Source organism: Alosa alosa, chromosome 9 (genome assembly GCF_017589495.1).
Source record: "Alosa alosa isolate M-15738 ecotype Scorff River chromosome 9, AALO_Geno_1.1, whole genome shotgun sequence".
Taxonomy (NCBI): Eukaryota; Metazoa; Chordata; class Actinopteri; order Clupeiformes; family Clupeidae; genus Alosa; species Alosa alosa.
Window position 1 is genome coordinate 19,827,960 of NC_063197.1, and position 21,829 is coordinate 19,849,788.

The window sequence follows — 21,829 nt, forward strand, 5'->3', positions numbered from 1 at the left end:
CGGCAAATCTTAAGACGTTCGTAAGAGGGACTTTACGACGCTCTTAGGCTTAAGATGCTTTCGGGGAAGTGGGCCCAGGTCAACAACATTGCTATTTTCAATAAGACATATTTGAACATGAAATTGAACCAGCCCTAACACTGTATATTTGAGTACCTGTAGTTTCATTGTTTGCCCATGATCAGGGTGGAAAATAAAAAATAAAGATTTGCATAAGACAAGTCAAATTGGTGTTTTTAAAAATAAGGGATCATAGAGAATAAAGAAAAAATCTAAAAAAATCTTTGTTTATTTCCACAAGGTGTTTGGGTACTCTGAAAGTGAGAACCAAAATTATTTTTCAGACTTGTTAGGTCTGCTGTTCAGACCCTGAAGGGATTTCTTTTTTGTTCATTTTTGTGAGAGTATTTTTACTTATCTCAATAAGGAAAATAAATTAAGAGCCTATGTTGAGTACAAATATGTCTTTCGCCATACTGCTGCAATGCCTTAGTTTACACAGTAGAAAAAAACAGAATCATATTATCAAATCTTCATTCTGTACACAGCTAAATGATCCTACACTCTTTTTCTATCTTCATTTGTTCTCTGTGTAAATGGTGTACATACTTTATACAGATTATATGTCATGTGAGAAATATCCCCCAGTTACACTACTATGGTATACTTTAAATATACAGATAAAATGTATGACAATACAGACTGTGAAACATTTACAATGACTAAGATGTTATTAAATACAAGTATAATTTTATTTCCATTACATTGGAAGCCAAACCGTGGCAATATTTTCCTTATGTTCATCCGTGGCAATATTTTCCTTCAGACCGAAATAAATAAGGTGGTGGCCGTTACAGTACAGGTGTCATTGATCATTGCAGCTTGTGCAGGAATGATGAGCTGCTGACTTTCTTCTGTTTGGAAAAGCAGGACTCTAGCCACGTTTTGTTCACAGCTACAGCCTGGGGGTAGTGGCGTACAAGCTCCCGCAGCTCCTGAGTGCAGACACACACAACACATCAATGTCACATTTAGGAGGAGCAATGTCCATGCAGGAGCAGCTCCAGGTCAATCTGGTCAGGGGCCAAGCGGCTAATTCCAACGTGTACCCAAGCCTTAAGAAATTGCATGCTCGGTAACAAGGAGCAGGAATACATTTGATCTGATAACCTCATCATCATCATGTAAAGAGCTATTTTATTAAAATCATAGTGTAGCATTAGTCAAAACACTATTGTTGCCATACACACAAGTATTTGGTTGGCATCATGTTAGGCCCACATAGATTTACTTTGATAATGTCAGGTCTCAGATGAAAATCTGTGAGAACTGTCTGCCAACTACCCAATAAAGGCAACCTATTTTCTAAAAAGCCAAGGCTGCTTTAAGGAAGTAGGGTCATTTGTAAATGCTTCAACACACACATACATATATATACACATATATATATATATATATATATATATATATACACACACACACACACATTATTATTATTATATAATATATTATTATAAGCCTACCTGTGTGTATGCGGGATTATCCACCTCTGCCACGATATGAGTGACGTGTGAACTCATGATGTCCTCTTCGTCACCGTCATAGGTGCAATTATGGTTAAGGCAAACCAGCTCTTGTTTAACTCTAAAAACTCAACACATTCACAATGTAAGTATGACAGACTTAAGCAATAATGTATGTATAACACATGTATGTATGTGTTGAATTTTACAACGGCATCAAACACTATTCAGCCAATCATAATCAAGGACCAGAACATTTTAGAAATGTGAATTTGCATGTCATGCGAGTTCATGTCTGAACTGATAATGTCATTATTATCATTATAATTATTACATTATAATGACATGATAATGTCATTATTCATATGTCATTATGTCATATTCATTATCATCATCATGATTCAGGTGATGCAGAGCCCTTCATGTAAAAATCTACCTTCAATGACCTTTGCCAAAACTACATGGATTCGGATCAATAACAAAAACACCTTTCAAGGAAGTTCAACGAAACACACCTATCGTAAAAGCACCAACTACCGCCCCTTTCGTTCGAAAATTCTAAAACAATAATGGTTTTTAATACTTCAAAATAACATTTGATAAATGAACCTTACATTTTTCAGGTGTGTAAATTTGAACCAAATCTGGTTTGGTTCTTACCAGGGCTTTTACTGCCTGAAATATCTGATTTTGTTTACCATGCTCAGAGTTTAGTTCTGGGCTGGTGGGTGCCTATTTCCGCCCTTTCACACGGCACATGAACGGTTAGACCAAGAATTCTCGTCGCCAATCAAAATTCCACTGGAGCTCCAAGCGGATTTCTACACGCAGCCTTACAACACTGTTTACAGCTCTTCGAGTCACGGTAAAATGTAATTTTTGGTACATAGCTAATTCAGATACATTTATGGTGAGGGTGCTTGCGTTTTTTTAGGAATCCGCCGTCTTGGTTTGTATAGAAATTAATATTAAGTGACACATAAACGTAAGAGAGCGGAAATAGGGGACGGGCAGAAATATGTGGCGTTCCTATAAAGTGATGTAGAAAATAGTTGTTGCTAGTACCAATAAGTCCTGTTCTTACTTGTATAGTTTTACCATTTACAAATAAGCAATTACATCCAACACTCCAAGTGTGAGTGATTCAGCATACTCAGTGTTAACCACTGAGGACATTACCATCTCAAAACAAAGCACTACAGTTACCATAACCTTTTGGGAGATCAAAGTAACAAGTTATTGTTGATTTTGCAACTCGAATAATTGTATATACGGTAATTAATTGCACTAAACACCTGAAAGGATATGCAATGAGGTGGCGGGACAGCCTCTTCTTGTCTGATGCCGCCATGTTGTAGAAGAAGACGCGAACGCCGCTCATGAAATCAGACAGGCTGAACGTGGTCGTAGCCGTGCTGTGACCGGACCCGGCCGGCTCTACAGAACCGTCTCCCCTAGCTGCTCCCCCGGGACTCGAGGAACGCTGGGAGGCAGGCGATGCCGGAGAGTCAGGCGGAGACAGGAGTGCTGTTTGGGCTGGTGGGGAGACGCTCTGGTCGCCGGCTGGTCGATGTGCAGATGTGGACGGTGTCGAGCTGGAAGCCCTGCGATAGTAGTATCTAGACAGGATTAAGGACTAATGACAGGCAACAGTACTACTTATTTAGCTCTATACTTATCCACAATTATTAACCCTTTATTCCCAAACAGACACCCGCTATTGAACCCAACACTTGAACACTTGTCTTCTCTTTGTGATATGGAGAAAAATCACTTTTTCAATCGTTGTGAGCGCTGTGCAGCAGAACTGCTTTCTTTAGCTAATATTCTTCTTTTTTTGCTAATATTTTATCCAGAAATTCCGACTTTGTGTGCCTTTATGCAGCTGAAATGGATACATGGATGTTGGGATGCCCCTTGTGACCAGGTGTTTCCGAATGAGCCTCTCGGTGCCATACCAGTTGAAGGCCTTTGTTGCGTGTCCGATGCGGGGTAGGTGGACACTTGCTGGAAGAGACAATGGACACTACATACTTAACTTCAGTCTCTAATGGTAGTGAATTTAAGGCAGAGATATACTGATGAATACAGAAAGATACTTAATTTTGGCCTAAATAAAATGCAGGCAAGTAATAAGTGATACAAAATGCTTCTTCTATACATATCTATAGATAGATAGATGGATACTGTAGATAGGCAGACATTACTGATTTTGTGAATGTGAACCCAGTTTACCTCTTTTGTCCTTGGCCACCTTGGATATCTTCCTGAGGCCCTCTTCCAGGGCACTGAGCTGGATGCCAGAGAGGTTGTTTGCCTTGTCCCGCATCTGGGCCACGATCAGCGCCAGCTGCAAGAAAAACTCAAATAAGTGGGTGTCATTGGTACAGCACCGTTGGCACTGTTACAAGATCTGAGATTCAGCTGGTGCCAGCTGAGGACATATCAGGAAGGATCGAAAGGTCCAGTGAAGAATTACTCTGGTGAGATACTGGCCCACTTTCTTGACAGCATAAGCAAATCAGGATCGATATCAACATGTTTAATTTATTTGAGTTCCATTCCTGACATCCTGGTGCCAAGACAAGACACATCATTCAACACACCATTTCATCATTCCCCTTTTCATCAGCCCCCTCCCCCCCATACACAGACAAAATACACCTTCTTAATTACTGCTTTTAATTTACTATTTTAAGTTGAGCTGGCTCTTGAGCTTAAGAGTTTCGTTACTTATAATTATTTTTTTAAGTACATGACAATAAAACTACTTGAACTTGTACTTGATTCCGTTCCATTGAGTTCCATTCCATCATATCCTTCAGTGAAACAATATAGGCTCTGATGCCTTAAAATGATGCTCACTCACATGGTCTTTCCCATCCAGTCTGGATTGCTTATCATCAATGGGGAAAAAGAGTACGTGCCCCAGCTTCAAGTCTAAAATAAGAATATTGTTAGATCAACAAGAAACTACTAGCAACTGTTTAGTACAGGTGTTTCATGAGTGGGGGCATAAACAGGGGTATGGTATGGATGTGGCACCTTTCATGTCCCCAGCCAGTTCGTATTGCTTGCGTGGCTCATCAGACCGAAGCTCAAGTGCAGTGAACAGGCCGCCTCGCCCCCAGCGACCAGAGTCATCTGTAAACACGCATAAGCACGTGCACATACACACACACATGCACGCACGCACACGCGCAGACACACATACAGTACACACACGGACAGAGATCAACACAGATCAACACATGAGCAAAGAATCAGCACATAGTACATCAGCATATGCCAGGAAGAAGTTTATCATGGACATACACACAAATGTATACATAGCCCACACACCTCAACACACTGAAACGCTGAACACTGAAACAAATGCACACACACACACACACACACTTACTTACTTACACACACTTGGGGAAAGTCAAAATAGTTGCTAATGATGCTTATACAAAATGTGCCTGTAATGTGCAGTGGGCCCTTTCTACAGGACATTTGCGTTGACAGAGAAACTACTGATTTAAAAGCCCGCTGTAGCCCTGTCTTTCTTCCCCTAAACGGTGCAACTTCCCCTAAGGTGACGACTGGTGATTATGCAGCTGCATCTCTCATTGATGTCAAGTGTTCATGTCCCAGCAGGCTTTAAATCACACTGCCGCACCTCTTTGGATGATCTCATTTACGCTTGTGAAGAGACTGACAGAAAGCGAGTGGGAGAGAGACAGCTGGGTTGAGATCGGGAAATGACCCGGATATATATCTTCATATCTCATCTTTGGGTACTTATCATTTAGCTTTATATTTTTTGCTTTGTTTTACCTCTTTACATTTTATTTTTTTTAATTTCTGTTTTATTCTATTTTATTTTATTTAACTTTATTCCATTTAACACTGTTATTGCCTAACTTTATTCATGGAGTCATGCACACTTGTCTATGTATTGTCAAGGCATATTGAACTGCCTAACTTGCTCTACCTGTAAAGCACCTTTGGGTCAACTGTTGTTTGTTTAAATGTGCTATACAAATAAAATGACTTGACCAAATAGAAATGGGGGGTTGGTAGGGCTACACATGTCAAAAGGTGTGTGTGTGCAAACAAAGGACTATTGGCTCCCAGTCTGTGTCCATGGCTGTGGTGAGAGGTGCAGTGCTGCCTACCGACGCAGTGGACTATGATGGCGTCCTCCTGGGCCACGTTAGGGTGTGTGACGTCCCCCAGCACGTAGCGGATGGCCATGTGCTCAGAGTCAGTGGAGCAGCCACTAGCAGCGTCGTCGTCTTCATCCTCCTCCTCCTCCTCTTCGCCTTCTGAGTCCAGAGCGGGCAAACATGTAGATGTATACCCGCATGTTTCCCACCAGGCCATCCTACACACACACAGACACACACACACAAACAAATGCACAGACATAAACAAACGGTACAAACGCATTACATTTGAACCATTTCACCACATTTTTTTTTTGTTTAAGATAATTTTAGGCTATTTCCTCCTTCTCACTCCTGACTGTTTTCTGTTCACTTCGGTCTTCCTCCTGCAAGTGTGGTCTGGTGTGGTGTGGTGCGGTGTGATGTGATGTGGTCTGGTATGATGTGGTGTGGTCTGGTGTGATGTGGTGTGGTCTGGTGTGGTCTGGTGTGATGTGGGGTGTGGTCTGGTGTGATGTGGTGTGGTCTGGTGTGGTCTGGTGTGGTCTGGTGTGATGTGGTGTGGTCTGGTGTGATGTGGTGTGGTGTGGTGCGGTGTGATAAGGTACTGTGTGGTGTGGTGCGGTGTGGTCTGGTGTGATGTGGTCTGGTCTGGTGTGGTGTTGTGTGGTGCGGGACGGTGTGGTGTGGTGTGGTCTGGTGTGATAAGGTACTGTGTGATGTGGTGTGGTGTGGTGTGATGTGGTGTGGTCTGGTGTGATAAGGTACTGTGTGATGTGATGTGGTGTGGTGTGGTGTGGTGTGGTCTGGTGTGATAAGGTACTGTGTGATGTGGTGTGGTGTGGTCTGGTGTGATAAGGTACTGTGTGATGTGGTGTGATGTGGTGTGGTGTGGTCTGGTGTGATAAGGTACTGTGTGATGTGGTGCGGTGCGGGACGGTGTGGTGCGGTTATGGCTCGTCTCACTTCTTGCGCTGCCTCTGTTCCTCCTGCCTCTTGCGGCGGTCCTCCATCAGCTTGGCCCTCTTGGCGGTGGCCTCCTGCCTCCGCTGCCTCCGCTCCTCTAGTTCGGCTGTGCTCCCTAGCTTCAGGGGCTTCAGGGGCCTCCCTGAAGAGACCCAAGTGCCTCCTTTTGCACAACCTAGGCATGTATACAGGCAGACCACACACACATGTAACTGCATACATGCAACAGCAATACACACACATAAACATAATCAGCGCCCATACAAACAGAAATAAACATACACATATGCACATATACAAAGGATAAGCATTTTTGCACAACCCTAGGCATGTATACAGACATGAACCTTACCTTGTAACTCACATGCATGCAGCATAAATAATACACACACATAAACGCATAATCAGCGCCCATACAAACAAAATAGAAAGCATACACATATGCACATATACAAAGAGATAAGCATTTTTGCACAACCCTAGGCATGTATACAGACATAGACACACACACACACATGTAACTCACATGCATGCACGCAAACAATACACACACATAAACATAATCAACGCCCATACAAACAAGAAATAAACATACACATATGCACATATACAAAGAGATAAGCATTTTTGCACAACCTAGGCATGTATACAGACATAGAGTTCGGGTTGTGCTCAGGGGTCGCTTCAGCTTCAGGGGGCTCCGCAGGGGCCCCGCAAGAGACGCCTGCGGCAGACCACACACACACACATGTAACTCACATGCATGCACGCAAACAATACACACACATAAACATAATCAACGCCCATACAAACAAGAAATAAACATACACATATGCACATATACAAAGAGATAAGCATTTTTGCACAACCTAGGCATGTATACAGACATAGACACACACACACACGCCATGCACAACAGATTTCATGTGGGTTATCCAAACAAAACACTTGCACACCTAAATGACACTTTAAGGCACTGAACGAAGCTTAAAATGAAGGACAACCCGATGGTTTGTGCAGTATAGCGGTGTGTGTGACGAGATCTCGTGATACTACAAGGTCACAATATTTCTCAAGGTAAAAATCTTTCTCGTGGAGTATCTAGCTGTAGCCAGCATGACTGACAAGTCAGACGAAATTAGCGTAGAAGGTGCCCCAGCCGCTTTTACAAGTTGGTTGGTTGTCAGACAGGAGGTGTAGTTTTGTTCAGCAGTGTTACAGCCTCTGGAAAGAAGCTGTACCTGAGCCTGCTGTATTGCCTGCCAGATGGAAGTAGGGTGAAAAGACCATGGTTTGGGTGGCTGGCATCCTTGACAATGGATTTGGCTTTGTTTGTACAGCGTTTATGTGTTGTGGATGGAGGGGAGTTGGGAGCCAATAGTCCTTTGGGCAAATTCCCTCTACACACAATAGGACAGCGCTATGATAGATAGATAGATACTTTATTGATCCCCAAGGAGAAATTCAAGAATGAGTCCCATGCGTTTTCCCACCAGCGGAGCTAGTTGGCTAGTTCAAACTTTTGCTAACTTAAAAAAAGCTTAACTCGTGTCACGCTGTTCGCCAACAGCAAAATCCATCTCTTTTGATTTCAAGTAGCCTAGCAGGGAATTCAAGCCAAACCGTTGCAACTTTGCCAACTTTGCAATCATTATGTTAATCCCGCCTAACGTCTCTACACACAATGTGTGTTATTGATGTGTGCAAGAAGGGTTCTCACCCATTTTCAAAACCTTTCCATGACTTTTCAATGACCCTGGGAACCCTGTGTGTGTGTGTGTGTGTGTGTGTGTGTGTGTGTATGTTTGGGTCCTTACTCCAATGTTACCGCGCAACGCTCTTCCCTCGCTGCCAGCCTCCTGCAGCTGGTCTAGTTGTTCCTGCAGCAGCGAGCTGAAGGCCTCCTGGTCCTCTGCGCTGGGGTCCCGCGAGTAGTCCTTCCCCTCAAAGTAGTACATGTGGTCTGGAGGACAGAGGACAACCATTACACGACCAGACAAAAGACTCAAAGTAGTACATGTGGTCTGGAGGACAGAGGACAACCATTACACGACCAGACAAAAGACTCCCCGAAATAGCTTCACAGTCACTTGTTCACTGTGTGTTTGGAGGGGATTGTTTCATAGTTGAAAAGCTCGACTCAAGCATGTACAATCAATTAAACAGTCATTAATAGCGGACAGGTGGAAGACAGTTGTTGCCAGCAGTTCAAATGTATGTATATGATATGTATGTGTATGATAACTGCCAAAACTGGATGTAAAGCTACTGGTATGTCAAGCTACAATTCCTGTCTTTAAGGCTACGTTTACACCATCAGTTAAATGTGACACAGATCGGATGTGCTCTACGACAATCTAAAATGGAAAAATATGCATTCGGATGTTTTGAGATCAGATACAGGCCTCATTCATATGTGGAAATTATTCAGATATGAATCTGATATATGCCAATGTGACTGCAGTCTAAATAGGCAGATTGGATATCCCGTCCTTCTCAACTTGCGTAAACAACTAGCCACTAAAATACCCTAATGCAAGCAAATTTCGTGCATTTACAGTGCTGTCTGTCTATCTGATATGGGCCACTTTCAAATGTAGATATAGGCAGAAAATCGGAAACGTACATCAAGGCCTGCAAGTGTAAACGCAGGCTAAGTGACAGTCTCCAATAATACAAGAGATCAAGGAGTCTACAAGTCAGACAGATCTTACTCTGGCCATCCGTGTCTGATTCTGTGTCTTCGTCCTCTGTTGAGGGGACGGGATCGTCCTCTGTGAGCCACTGGCCGTCGCGAGACTGACCTAGGATCAGTCCCAGTTCCACGTCCTGAACCGAGCTCTCGTCCGACGCTAGAAGCTTATCCACCCCAAACTTCAGGATGTCACTCAGCTGCAGCCTCAAGTGAGGAAAGAAAGAGGGAATGAGTCATCCAGGAAGAGAAAAATTTGATTGAAACTGGCTCTTAAATTCCAATTCAATTTTTGAATTTCACTTGCATTTCAATTGAGGTAGCAAACAGGAAGAAGAATTGCAATTCGAATTTTACACAATCCTGCTGTATTCACACACCCACAAGGCCCGCACACACACACACACACACACACATACACGCACACACACACACACACACACACCTGAAGTCCATTGGCAGCAGACTGGGCCTGGTCGAGCAATGAGAAGCGTCCGCCCTCGATGACCGTGTTGGTGAGCTGCAGCTTGCTGATTGCGCGCCTGTAGATGATCTCCTCCACCGTGTCCCGGCCCACCAGCCGGATAACCTTCACCGTCCTAGACCGCAGAATAACCAAATAGGATGCCATACCAAACTAAATGGACATCCATCTACAGTAAGTGGTTCTTTTAACAGGGTAACTTTTTATCAATGTTTGTTGTTGATATTGTTAATGCTGTTAGTCTGTTGTCTTGATTTTTACATTTCTTTGTTTTTCCTTCACAACAAAAAATTACCTTACTTACACAGTCACAACTGCAATTAACAAGAACCAACTACTATACTGTAACTTTTGGGCCAAGCCTTAAGTGAGCTTTATAACGATTAAGAATTTGACAATTTTACTGAGGCCATATGAGACAGTTTGTGTGTGTATGAAAGTGTGTGCGAACCTTGTCTGGCCAATGCGGTGGGCTCGAGCTGCAGCCTGGAGGTCATTCTGTGGGTTGAAGTCACTGTCAACGAATATGACAGTATCCGCCGCCGTGAGGTTCATGCCCACGCCACCTGTGGCACAAAGAGAACGAGATAGAGAGAGGGCCTTCAATATACAGCCTGTTTCTAATACCCAGCCCTGATAGCTGACGTGTAATGGAGCGAGTCAGGCTCCAGGCATTACTATGTCAATAAACAGGGTTCCCACACCTTGGTTAAGATCAAATTCAAGGACCTTTCAAGGACTTTCCAGGCCCAATATCCTCAAATTGAAGGACCTAATATGTCGATAAATTTCAAGTGCGAGCATGGTTAAATCATGTTACGTCAACAGACCAAGGATACCTTGTCGCAATTTTCTTTTATTTTTGGACATCTGACAGATGTGGTAGGCCTATTCTATATTTCATGTTTGTGTTCTACATAAAACTGAGCTGAAATAAACGTCTAGTTTTTTCTAAACAAGTTAAACTTCGTTACCATAAACCTGCTGGTTTATTTTAGCCTGGCTAACGTCAGACCTCATCTCAGTCGGACACACATTGAACAACACAAGCGAGTCAGTCAATGAGAGACAGGTATGGCGAGCCCAAATAATCCAAAAGTAATCAAAGTAAATCGAAGTATAGCCATTACTTTCCCCTCCAAGAAATTAAAGGAACAAATGTAATCATGAAATGTACAATATGCCCTGGGGAAAAGTGCCCATATCGGTGTCAAGTAACACAAACTTAGGCTACTCAAACATCTTTCAACGTTGCATGCTTCCACAATATTAGTGACCACCAAAGGAGAAGGAGACAGTGCTACAAAACCTAAGCAGCTGAAGCTTGATTTTTAAGGCCCCACCACACGTTTTGTCCTAGACCAAACTGAACAAACTGGTAGCCAGGTATGGAGGATATGCTGCCATTATCTACGGTTGAGTCGGTCTCATTAAGGACAGTTGCCAAAATACCGGTCAGAGGGAGAGGGTCAGAGGAGGGGTAGCCCTACCATGTAGACATTTTCGAACTAGGCTTATAGACGGCCAATATACTTTCAAAAGTAATTTCAATAAATATCAAAAGTTCCAAAACATCTATTGTGTTATTTGTATCGATCCACTATAAAAACATAATATCTACATGGCATTTGATTGAAGGCTAGTTTCACTTTGTCCCACAGCAACATTAAAATAGTTTTGATTTGTGTACATTGTTTCTGTTAGTAATGTATTGTATCTCATTATCATAAATAATTGAACATGCACATGTATTTTAAGTTCCGTTAGAGGGGTGGAGGTGGGGTCACATTTGAGCATTTAAAAATGTACTTGAAAGTAACGCAATAGTTACTTTTGGAAGTAACTAGTTACTTTTATAATTTGTAACTGAGTAAGTAATTTAGTTACTTTTTGGAAGAAGTAACTAGTAACTGTAACTAATTACTTTTTAAAAGTAACTTGCCCAACACTGCTCAACAATAATGGGTTGTTTTACATGTACATGGAACTTGCTGTGACTGCTTATTATAGCTATATGTCTGATGTAATAACATTGTGTATATTGATTGCGTTGAACCGTTCGCCCGTAACAGCCAATCGAAATTGGCGGCAAAGCTGCCAAACAGGAAGTGAGCTCATATCTCAGCAACCCTTTCATTCATCATAACCAAACTTAGTACATAGACTCATGACCCCATCAGGAGGACGCTCAAAAATGTTGATGACCTTTGACCTCTAGGGGGCGCTGCAATTAGCAAAAATGCATTTTGGCCTGTAGTTGTTGATGTGTTTGGAATTAAAACGTACTAGTGGTGTCTGGTAATACTGTTGGAGGTCCTGTATGAGGGACCCACAGGATAGGTTGACCCCAGAGATGGGTGAAGCATGTGTGTAGGTCACCCTGGGATGGGAGAAATATGGCTGGTGGTTGCACAAGGAACGCCAGTGTGCGTGAAGTGCATGGGCAAGCTTCCCAAAGGGGAGGGCAGTGTGACTGAGTACCGTCACTATACTTGAGTATGCGCTCTGACTGCCATACCAATGGGCCTGGCTCTTTGGCGTTGCGGTCAAGCTGCAGGGTTAGTACTCCAGCGTAGTGACCCCACCTGGTCTTGAACCTGGGTCTCCGGGGTACTAACCCTGCAGCTTGACCGTCACAAAGAAATAATTTTGAAAGTAGAGAATAAACGTGATGTTAATTCCTCTGTGTTGCAGTTAAGCCGTGAGTTTTGATGAGACTTAACATCAAGTTTGAAAGCTGCTGAAAAATCAGTGGCTGTAGAGGGTTTTATTGTGCGACAACAGTGTGTTTAAGTGCGCAGTTTAGTACATGGTAGTGTAAACTCAAACAAAATGGGCATATGATCAGAGAAAATAGCATGGCATATATCGAGGTTATAGACAGGAATACCACATGACCGTACCAGATCTAGTGTATGGCCCTGTAAATGTGTAGGGCGGGCCCGTCACAGATTGTATCAGATTAAAAGAATGAATGACATTTACAAAATCTTTAACCATCGGCTTAGCCTAGCAGCAAATATGGATATTAAAGTTCCCGACAATATGTACCCAGTCATATTTTGCCATTATTTCAGCCAGAAAATCCGTAAAATCATTAATGAAGTCCTTGTTGTATTTAGGAGGTTGGTAGATTACCGTAAACAGCAGTGGGTGAGCCCGTTTAAACACAAACATATTCAGTTCGAAACTGAAATAAATCGTCGGTGGTAATTGTCTACAGTTGTATCTATTTAGGTTATGGTGGTAAAAAAGGCATTCAGAATAAATGCCTTATTAGCTAGGGATCTAGCATTGACAAGTGCTACTTTGATGGGAATCTTGGCTGCGCTGTCGACTTGTGGATGTTGAATATTCGAGAGCAGGAGCTGGCCCCTTTTGGGTCACTCTCTCGCTGAGGCGTGGTCAAGTAGAGTCGATGCGCTGCGTTGTTAGACAAATAGTTGTTGCAAATAGTAGGCTATGCCATTGCTGAGTGTCTATGCCTGCAATGTAGTGACTTGTTAAGTAAAGTAGATGTACCACAAAGCGGTACACAATATAACCGGCACATTCAAACACTACGAATGCACACACACGCTTTCATGAACACACACATAAAGATACATGCACACACATGCAGGCACACACACACACACACACACACACACACACACACACACACACACACACACACATACATAAATGCACACAAACACTTGCACGCACATACACACACGCACACATGCACACACACAAACACACCCATAAAGATACAAGCACACACATGCAGGCACACACACACACACACACACACTATGCATGCACACACACACGCACTCATGAACACACGCAAACACACACATAAAGATACATGCACACACATGCAGGCACACACAAACAAACACACTCACTCACACACACACACACACACACACACACACAAGCAGAGACACAAACGCACACACACAAGCACAGACACACACACATACACACACACACACACACACACACACAGTACGCACACACCCACACACATGCATGCACACACACCCACATATCAACACACATACGCATGAACACACACACACACACACACACACACATACACATGCACAGACACATAAAACACACACACACATGCAGGCAAGCAGACACATGCAGACACATGCACACACACAATTACTGTACTCAACGACTGAGATTTGTCCTCTGATCTATCTCTAAATCTTAACTCCATGCCCTCCCTGGGGACCCCACAGTTTGGGAACCCCAGATCTAAAGCACACAGTCATTCAGAGTCACAGTCACATTGACTTATTTGTGGCGACCCACCACAATATCAACATTGACCACCATACAATGATTTTCCAGGTTGTACTAAATTGTGCTTAAATCTGGTTAGCATCATAACCACGCTGTGCTAATTTGTTAAAAACTGTTGACATGGTAATGGAATTCAATTATGTTGGAAACACTGATTAGGGTGTTCCGTGTTACTACAAGGAGACCCACCGGCCTTGGTGCTGAGGAGGAAGACAAACACATCCTTGGTGCTGAAGTTCTTGATGGCCAGGTTACGCTCCTCACCGCGCACAGAACCATCGAGACGCTCATAGCTGTAACCTGCAAGCACAGCAAAGTTAGCAGCACAAAACTGTCGGAGATTTCTTGAACATATGTGGGGCAAGCATACACACACATACAGGAAACAGGAGCACACACCACAGATTGTGCAGTGTGTGTGTGTGTGTGTGTGTGTGTGTGTGCAAGGGAAAGAGCTGTGCTCAATGGGTGAAAGGAGTCATCGAGGTCAAACTCACCCCACAAAGACCACAAGCTTTATAAACAGGAAAGATCTCAGACTTCAGCTACACATGCAAAATGACTACAGCAACACCACTTCAACATGATTCATATGAGAACATGCTCATCAGTTCTTATCCTAAACTCACATAATAAACATAATCAGGTACGTTAGTGTGTCAGTTAGAATAGTATCCCATGGCATAGCAGCATCTGGCTTCACACACAGTATAGCCATATAATGTATAATCATATCATGTATCATTTCTTATTATATATGATATATAGTTATGGTTTGTACGTTTTATGTTTTTTGTTGAATGAAAACTCATCATTGTCACTGTTGACTTTTGATATTGTTATGGATATTGTTGCTATTATTACTTTTACTATTATGCTTAATGTAGATCTTTCAACTTTACCTGAAACTATTATTATTAACTCACGTAGTGTTCATATACTCTAAGTCACTTTGGACAAAAATGTCTGCCAAGTACCATAACCATATCCATCACCATAATGGTAAAGTGCATTAATGTTTGTAATGTTCTTTCATTGGCTCTGTACCTGTACTCTGCTAAATTACAATAAAATTGAATCTAATCTAATTGAATCTATTCTCCATGGGTGGCATAAGATCACGGTTGACTGTGAAAAGAAAGAATTTTCAAATCACAGTCTGTTTCTGAGCATATCAACTCAGAGTCTGTGGCCAAGGCCAATCATTTCATAGGAAAAATTATAGATTTTGATTTGCCGGGGATGAATGATTGAAAGCATAATGATACATTGGTACATCAGCGGTTCTCTGTACCTCTATATTCCAAGTAGTCCTGTAGTATGTCCAGCATCCTAGTCATCTGAGAAAACAGCAGAACACGATGGCCCCTGGTTGTATACAAGCACATGCAGACACAGACAAAGATACGCACACACGCACACACACACACACACACAAACACACACACACAAACACACACACACAAGCACACACACAATTTCAAAGGCTGAGTTTTTGGCAGATCACATTTATGAAAAGGTTTACCACAAAATATTTTTTCTATTCAAAAATCAAATCATGCAATAATAAAATAATAAATGCCATCCTTGTATTGTTAATATAAATTGTTCATTAATGAAGTGGCTATGACTCACTCTTTGCACAGATATGCTAAAATACTGTCCAGTAGAAACAGTTTGCCACTGGCCTCCACCAAATGTTCACCCATTTCAAAGGGCTCTGGCTCAACACCTAATACAAAGAATGGCACAGAGAGACCGTTTGTTTCCTTTGCGTGCTATAAAGGCATGACTATTGCCTATAGTGGGCGATATGCGGGATAACGGCCTTCGCGCTGTCCTGATATACGGAATTATTGAACTTGGCGAAAGGAAACTCTTTCTTTGCCCCCGCCTTGTCCATTAATTCTGTATATCGGGACACCTCGGCGGCCATTATCCCTTACAGTACATAGAACATATTCATTTGACTAATAACCAGTAACATGATACAATGCTAAAAACTGTATGAAGCACCCCTACAGTTCCAACAGCCATCTATGCAAACCCTCCCCAATTTGTGGTAGAAATTCAAAACACAATAGTGAACAAGATCTAATAGTGGGGGCATGGTGGATCAGTGGTAACGTCAATGCCTGAAAATCAGTTGGCCCAGGTTTCGATTCCCGAACCAACCGTTGCGAGTCAATGTCACTTTGGATGAAAGTATCAGAAAGTTGAAAGTTGGTGTGGCTAAATACCACACCAACTTTGAGACAAATAACTGATATCTCAGGTCGACATTTTATTGTGAGGGTCTCACCATCAAACAGGTAAGGGTGGTCCACACACTTCCTGAGCTGCATGAGGATGTTCAGCAGCCTGGTCTTACCGGCCTGCTCTGCCCCAAAGGCATCTGAGGTCAGAGAAGGACAGTCGAATCAGGAAAAGGCACAACCCCACCATCTCCACCCACCCACAAACACCCACACCCATTTTTTATTTATTTATTTTTATTTAGTTTATTTATTATTCATTTAGTCTTATTTCCTCCTTGATCTATTTTATTGTATTAATTACTATTATTATTACTGTTAATCTTTTCTTTTTCTTGAAACTTGAACTTGAACACAAAACAGACACTTGACTGCACGGTTAAGCCCCTGGCATGAACCTGCGAAGTTGCTGCACCTCGGCCTGGGAGGTGGACTTTGCTAGCAAGTTGTTTAAAACCCTAAGATGTGCCACTACTAGCACATCTCTTAAGGTGTGGAAAGTGAGGTTTATTCACCTCACCACTACTATACCATCACAGTTGATTACAGTCACACAGTTACCCACATTAACCTCCCCCAACACACACACACACACACACACACACACACACACACACAAAGCACCATGTAGTCACACATAAAAATACCTACAGTACTACATTCATTCCTATTCACACACACACACACACACACACACACACACACACACATTCATTCCACAGACACCCACATAGGAAGAGAGCAATAGGAAAGTGGGTAACTGCCTCTCACCCAGGTCCTTCATCAAAATGGCCTTGTAGTATTTCTTCTGCAGGGCGGACATGCCATGGAACACCACCAGCTCGGTCTTCTTGGGCAGCTCGGCCGCCACCTCGGCCTTGACCCTCCGCAGCAGGAAAGGCTCCAGGATGCGGTGGAGCTCGGGGGCTGTGGACCATAGAGAGGTTCCAGTTAAGCCATCTATGCTTAACTTTAAATAAGGATACGGATGGAGCCTTCTGTCTGCACTCTGCATTCATTTCTTCCATCTTTTACACATTTTCTGACAGCTAATAGATATGAACGAAATGGATCACCGTTAGAAACACGTACAAAAGGGAGCATAAATGGAATAACATGAAAGAAGGAAACATTCTGGTTCATTTCACTAATTTCATTCTTCACAGTGAAGATTCCTATGTTTCGACAGAGAATATGATAACGGCGGAAACATCTGTCTGAAATTTCCTCTCGAAATAATGTCAATTTAATACTAGCCAATCTGATACTCTACCCAGGGCCGAGTCTGTCTGGATGTCTGCATAGGTGCTGACAAAGTCGTCTGCGTCGTCGGCAGGAAACAGGCTGGGCTGGATGAAGCTGAGCAGGGAGTAGACCTCCTTCAGGTTGTTCTGGATGGGCGTGCCCGTCAGCAGGACTCTAAAGCCCACGGAGAACTGGACAGGGGACAAGGGGACAAGGGGAGGACAGAAGTGCAGGGCTTAGAGCAAGGAAAAACTTCTGTGTCTGAAGTTATCAGAAACTTCACTCAAAGTCATTAGAATATCCGTATATCTATATACTGTAAATAATTATTTATTTGTAAATCTTGAATGTCTTGGCCCACGCTTGAAAGAACTTCTTTATGAAACTTAACTTTGGATGTGTGAAAACAGAGGACTGTTTCATATATAAATGAATATAAAGCGATCAGTTTTCTGATCCAGCAAGAATGAACCGTCTCCTTATGGGGAGAGTGACACTAAGAAACATAATTCACTCAAGAATATCTGGAAAGAATATCTGGAATAAAGGAGATTTTTCAGAATTTCAGAGTAGTGTTCAACACATCACATATCAAATTACCAGTGTTACGAAATTTAATTTTGCAGATTCAAGGAAGAAAAATGGAGAGGGAATAAAAAACAGGCTGAGGGGAAATGAGCATGACTATGATGGGAGAGGAAGACTGTAGGCACCTGGTTTAGTGTCTGGTGTAACAAAGAGTTCTGGTTCTTAAGCCTGTGGGCCTCATCCACCACCAAGATCTTCCACTTCCACCTAGAGGAACACAAGCATGCCTGGTGATCATGTGCACATACAACATTTGAATGTTTCATCACTGTGTTCAGTCCCAGTGGAACTGTGAATTATCTCTAGTCGTATGCTTTATATACAAAAACAAACCACAGGCTTACCTTTTTAAAAACGAAGAATCTTTAAGACACATCTGTGAAATAACAGGAAAATACTGTAAACCAATTCAGTCTTCAAATACAGGTCTAACATATTGTATATCTACATGTATACAAACAACTTTCATACAAAATTCATCAGTTCATTTTCCCCTCTGTATGTCCATGTTATTGCAAAACACTGCATTTCCTCTACCAATGGGGTTCTTGTATTACTTTGTTTTATAGACTTGGCATGGTACAGATGAACTACCCTTCATCAAGGAAAGAAACCAACAGCACTGAGGCCTGTGGGGACTAGCGAGAGGGTCAGATGTTCACTGAAAACGCATGCAACTACGTAAACTCTCACACTCACCTCATAGGTAGTGAGTAAGACGTGAAAGTGTCCGTTGTCCAGCAGCTCCGTCTGAAGCTCTGCCCTCTTCTCCTTGTCTCCAGTGTAACACACCACAGACAGGCCAGGGGAGAAGCTAGGAGACACAAACACGTGTTTATGTTTGGCAAACGCTTCTGTCCAAAGCGACAGCATATGAACACATTAGTTGAAAATAATAGCTTCAAATCAAGGCAAGACCAGAAACTTTAGTAACCAAAACCATAACCATAACCATAATTAAACACATCTTCAGGAAAGTCTCAGGTCATAAAGAGGACAGTAACCATCAAGGGAAGGGGTCAAGATAAAGACATCTCATGATGAATATGGACAAGGATGATGCCTCACTGAGAATAGGTCAAAGTCTCCCCCTAGTGGAGTGCTGATGTTCGGTAAGCCACTTATGATGGAAATGGATGTGAAAAACCATCAATTTATATACAGTATTCAGATGTGATTTCTTGGCCAACAGTGTGTACAAGAATTTGAAATATCACCCACTGCTTATCACATGCTTTACATGAACTGTGACACATGATATGTTTCAAAACAAAAAATCCTTCCTAAAATCCTGTTACATCATTTCCTCCTGAACTACTCCCATCATCCTCCTACATAAAACATTCATGCAGGACATAGAAGTGAGAAAGGGAAGTGACAGAGCTATGTAGTAATAATGAGAAACAGTCGCCCATCCACCCACTTCAGACTTCATGGGAAGACAGCCTCCCTAAAGTAAGGCTGATCACATTAAAGGGACTGTGTGCCTCATGCTGTGAGCTGACACTTGCACATATTGTGCAAATGCAATTGCAAATTGCGCATAAAAGTGCCCTTTTTCATTTCTGTAGTACTGGCCTATTAACTAAGGATTGCAAGTCTGTTGTAAATCTAACAAAGAAAAGTCCAAACAAAACAATGAGATGAAAATGATTAAAACACAAAGAGATTGATTCTTCTTCCCATAATATAACTTTACAAATCATGGGAAAGTTCAGAGAAGATATACATGTATCCTAACAGTAGTATAGTCATAAAAGATCCAGCAGGTCGTAGACCTAAGTTCTCTGGGGATGGCTCTCTTAAAGGTGCAGTCAGCGATCATACGTGATTTCAAGCCCATAACATTTTTTGTCACGTTCAGCAATCATCTCCTCAAGATCCGCTAGTTGCCCACTCGTGAGTACACTGTAAAAGAAACGGTCTCAATCTGTCCCCCAAATAAAAACAAAACCCTGTGTGGAGTTTCTATGGAAATACTGAAGGGAGGAGTATCTCCCTGGTGTGTTTCGTTTGGTCCTTGGTTAAAATATAAGGTACTGTACGCTGTTTTGGACAAAAGCGTCTCATAATAATTTTAAATTTAAACATAAACATGAACAAAATGTGACTTCCTGTGCAATCGCTGACTAGCCTAGAAATCTAGACGCGCACCTAGAATTAAATTACATTTGCTGCCAGGGCTAGTCTAGCAACTCTCCATTGGCTTGTGAGCTCCAGAAATAGAAACTTAATCAGGCCAATGAAATCATGTATAGAGTCGTTAGGTGGGCTTAACATAATGATTGATGGCAGAGTTGCAACGGTTTGGCTTGAATTCCCTGCTACTTGAAAACAAATAAGATGGATGTTGCTGCTGGCGAACAGTGTGGCACGAGTTAAGCTTGTATTAAGTTGGCAAACGTTTGAACTGGCCAACTAGCTCCGCTGGTTGGAAACGCATGGGACTCATAACGCTGCCACTGTCCTATTGCATGCAGAGGGAATTTGAAAGACAACTGATTATCCCGCCCCTCGGACTGAGCACTGCGAACGGTGAGTGCCCAGACCCTACATTTTAATGTGGGTCTGGCTCGTCAGGCTAATCGCTGACTGCATCAACACACAATGCATTTTTTTTATCTTAAAATAAAGGCTTCAAACTCATTTTGATGCAACAATGACTTATAATAAGGAGAATAAAGTCTCTGACATTGATAATGCATGCCGAAATATGGCATTGAATATTCACCCCAAGGGGCATAAATATAAATTCTTCCATGGTGTAGCCCAGGGCAACATACAGTATGTTCAGCTTTCCTACCGTTGCATCTCCTGTCTCCAGTTCTCTAACACAGACAGCGGGCTCAGCACCAGAAAAGGCCCTGCCTTCCCCAAAGCTCCTTTGGTGTAGACCAGCAGGGATATCGTCTGAAAGAGGCAGACAGAAACAATCAAAGACAACTGAACAGTCTGGTTAAAGATAGGTTGCTTAGAATGTATTTCTAGCTAATTCAATTATAGGCTAGTCATCCATTCAGTCATGTAGCATACTTACACATCAAGAACTATCAGTAAAATCCTTATTGATCATAACACATTGATTGGATGCTATAATACATGTATATAGCCTATGTAAAGGAACGCAAATCTATTGTATCCAATAAAATAGGATATTTTGGCAAAAACATCACTGGTGTGTTCCATTGTATCATAGAGACATATGTAGCTGGATGATAACTAACCTGACATGTCTTCCCAAGGCCCATCTCATCTCCTAAGATACAACCTTCCTGATGTTTCAGGCACTGTGTCAGCCACCTCACTCCATCCAACTGATAAGACCTAAGCTGAATGCCTGTGAAATACAATCACACAAGATCACCAGGGAACCACTGAACTATTTTGCAATATTTAAAGTCAATTTGTTAACAGAAACAGACAACATTTGTAGTAATTTGCTCTCATTTGTAAAGAGCATTTAAAATGTTCTAATGAATAATTCAAGAGTGTGGGAGGCTTAAATCAGTCATCTTTTTGGTACTTGATACTCAAACACTTTTCAACAGAATGCAAACAATGAAATGACTTTCAAGAAAGCAATCAGAATGTCTGCAAAACTGATGTTTTGGGAAAAC

General features: G+C 42.2%; 1 protein-coding gene across 2 annotated transcripts in view; it reads right to left on the reverse strand.

Annotated features, from left to right (window-relative positions):
- Positions 1-730: 730 nt before the first annotated feature.
- Positions 731-21,829, reverse strand: part of chd1l (chromodomain helicase DNA binding protein 1-like) — a 28,708-nt gene continuing 7,609 nt past the window's right edge. For both annotated transcript variants that reach the window (XM_048252659.1, XM_048252658.1), the window contains exons 2-26: positions 21,437-21,549; positions 21,016-21,122; positions 18,912-19,026; positions 18,557-18,588; positions 18,338-18,419; positions 17,653-17,815; positions 17,151-17,306; positions 16,427-16,519; positions 15,760-15,856; positions 15,419-15,492; positions 14,314-14,424; positions 10,271-10,385; positions 9,781-9,934; positions 9,358-9,535; positions 8,461-8,606; positions 7,318-7,367; positions 6,644-6,757; positions 5,687-5,895; positions 4,569-4,667; positions 4,393-4,463; positions 3,759-3,873; positions 3,422-3,530; positions 2,831-3,142; positions 1,524-1,605; positions 731-995 (exon numbers count right to left, since the gene is read on the reverse strand). In XM_048252659.1, the coding sequence (XP_048108616.1) occupies positions 873-995; positions 1,524-1,605; positions 2,831-3,142; positions 3,422-3,530; positions 3,759-3,873; positions 4,393-4,463; positions 4,569-4,667; positions 5,687-5,895; positions 6,644-6,757; positions 7,318-7,367; positions 8,461-8,606; positions 9,358-9,535; positions 9,781-9,934; positions 10,271-10,385; positions 14,314-14,424; positions 15,419-15,492; positions 15,760-15,856; positions 16,427-16,519; positions 17,151-17,306; positions 17,653-17,815; positions 18,338-18,419; positions 18,557-18,588; positions 18,912-19,026; positions 21,016-21,122; positions 21,437-21,460 (2,931 nt within the window). In that variant the 5' untranslated portion in view covers positions 21,461-21,549 and the 3' untranslated portion in view covers positions 731-872. The remainder of the gene's footprint in view (positions 996-1,523; positions 1,606-2,830; positions 3,143-3,421; positions 3,531-3,758; positions 3,874-4,392; positions 4,464-4,568; positions 4,668-5,686; positions 5,896-6,643; positions 6,758-7,317; positions 7,368-8,460; positions 8,607-9,357; positions 9,536-9,780; positions 9,935-10,270; positions 10,386-14,313; positions 14,425-15,418; positions 15,493-15,759; positions 15,857-16,426; positions 16,520-17,150; positions 17,307-17,652; positions 17,816-18,337; positions 18,420-18,556; positions 18,589-18,911; positions 19,027-21,015; positions 21,123-21,436; positions 21,550-21,829) is intronic.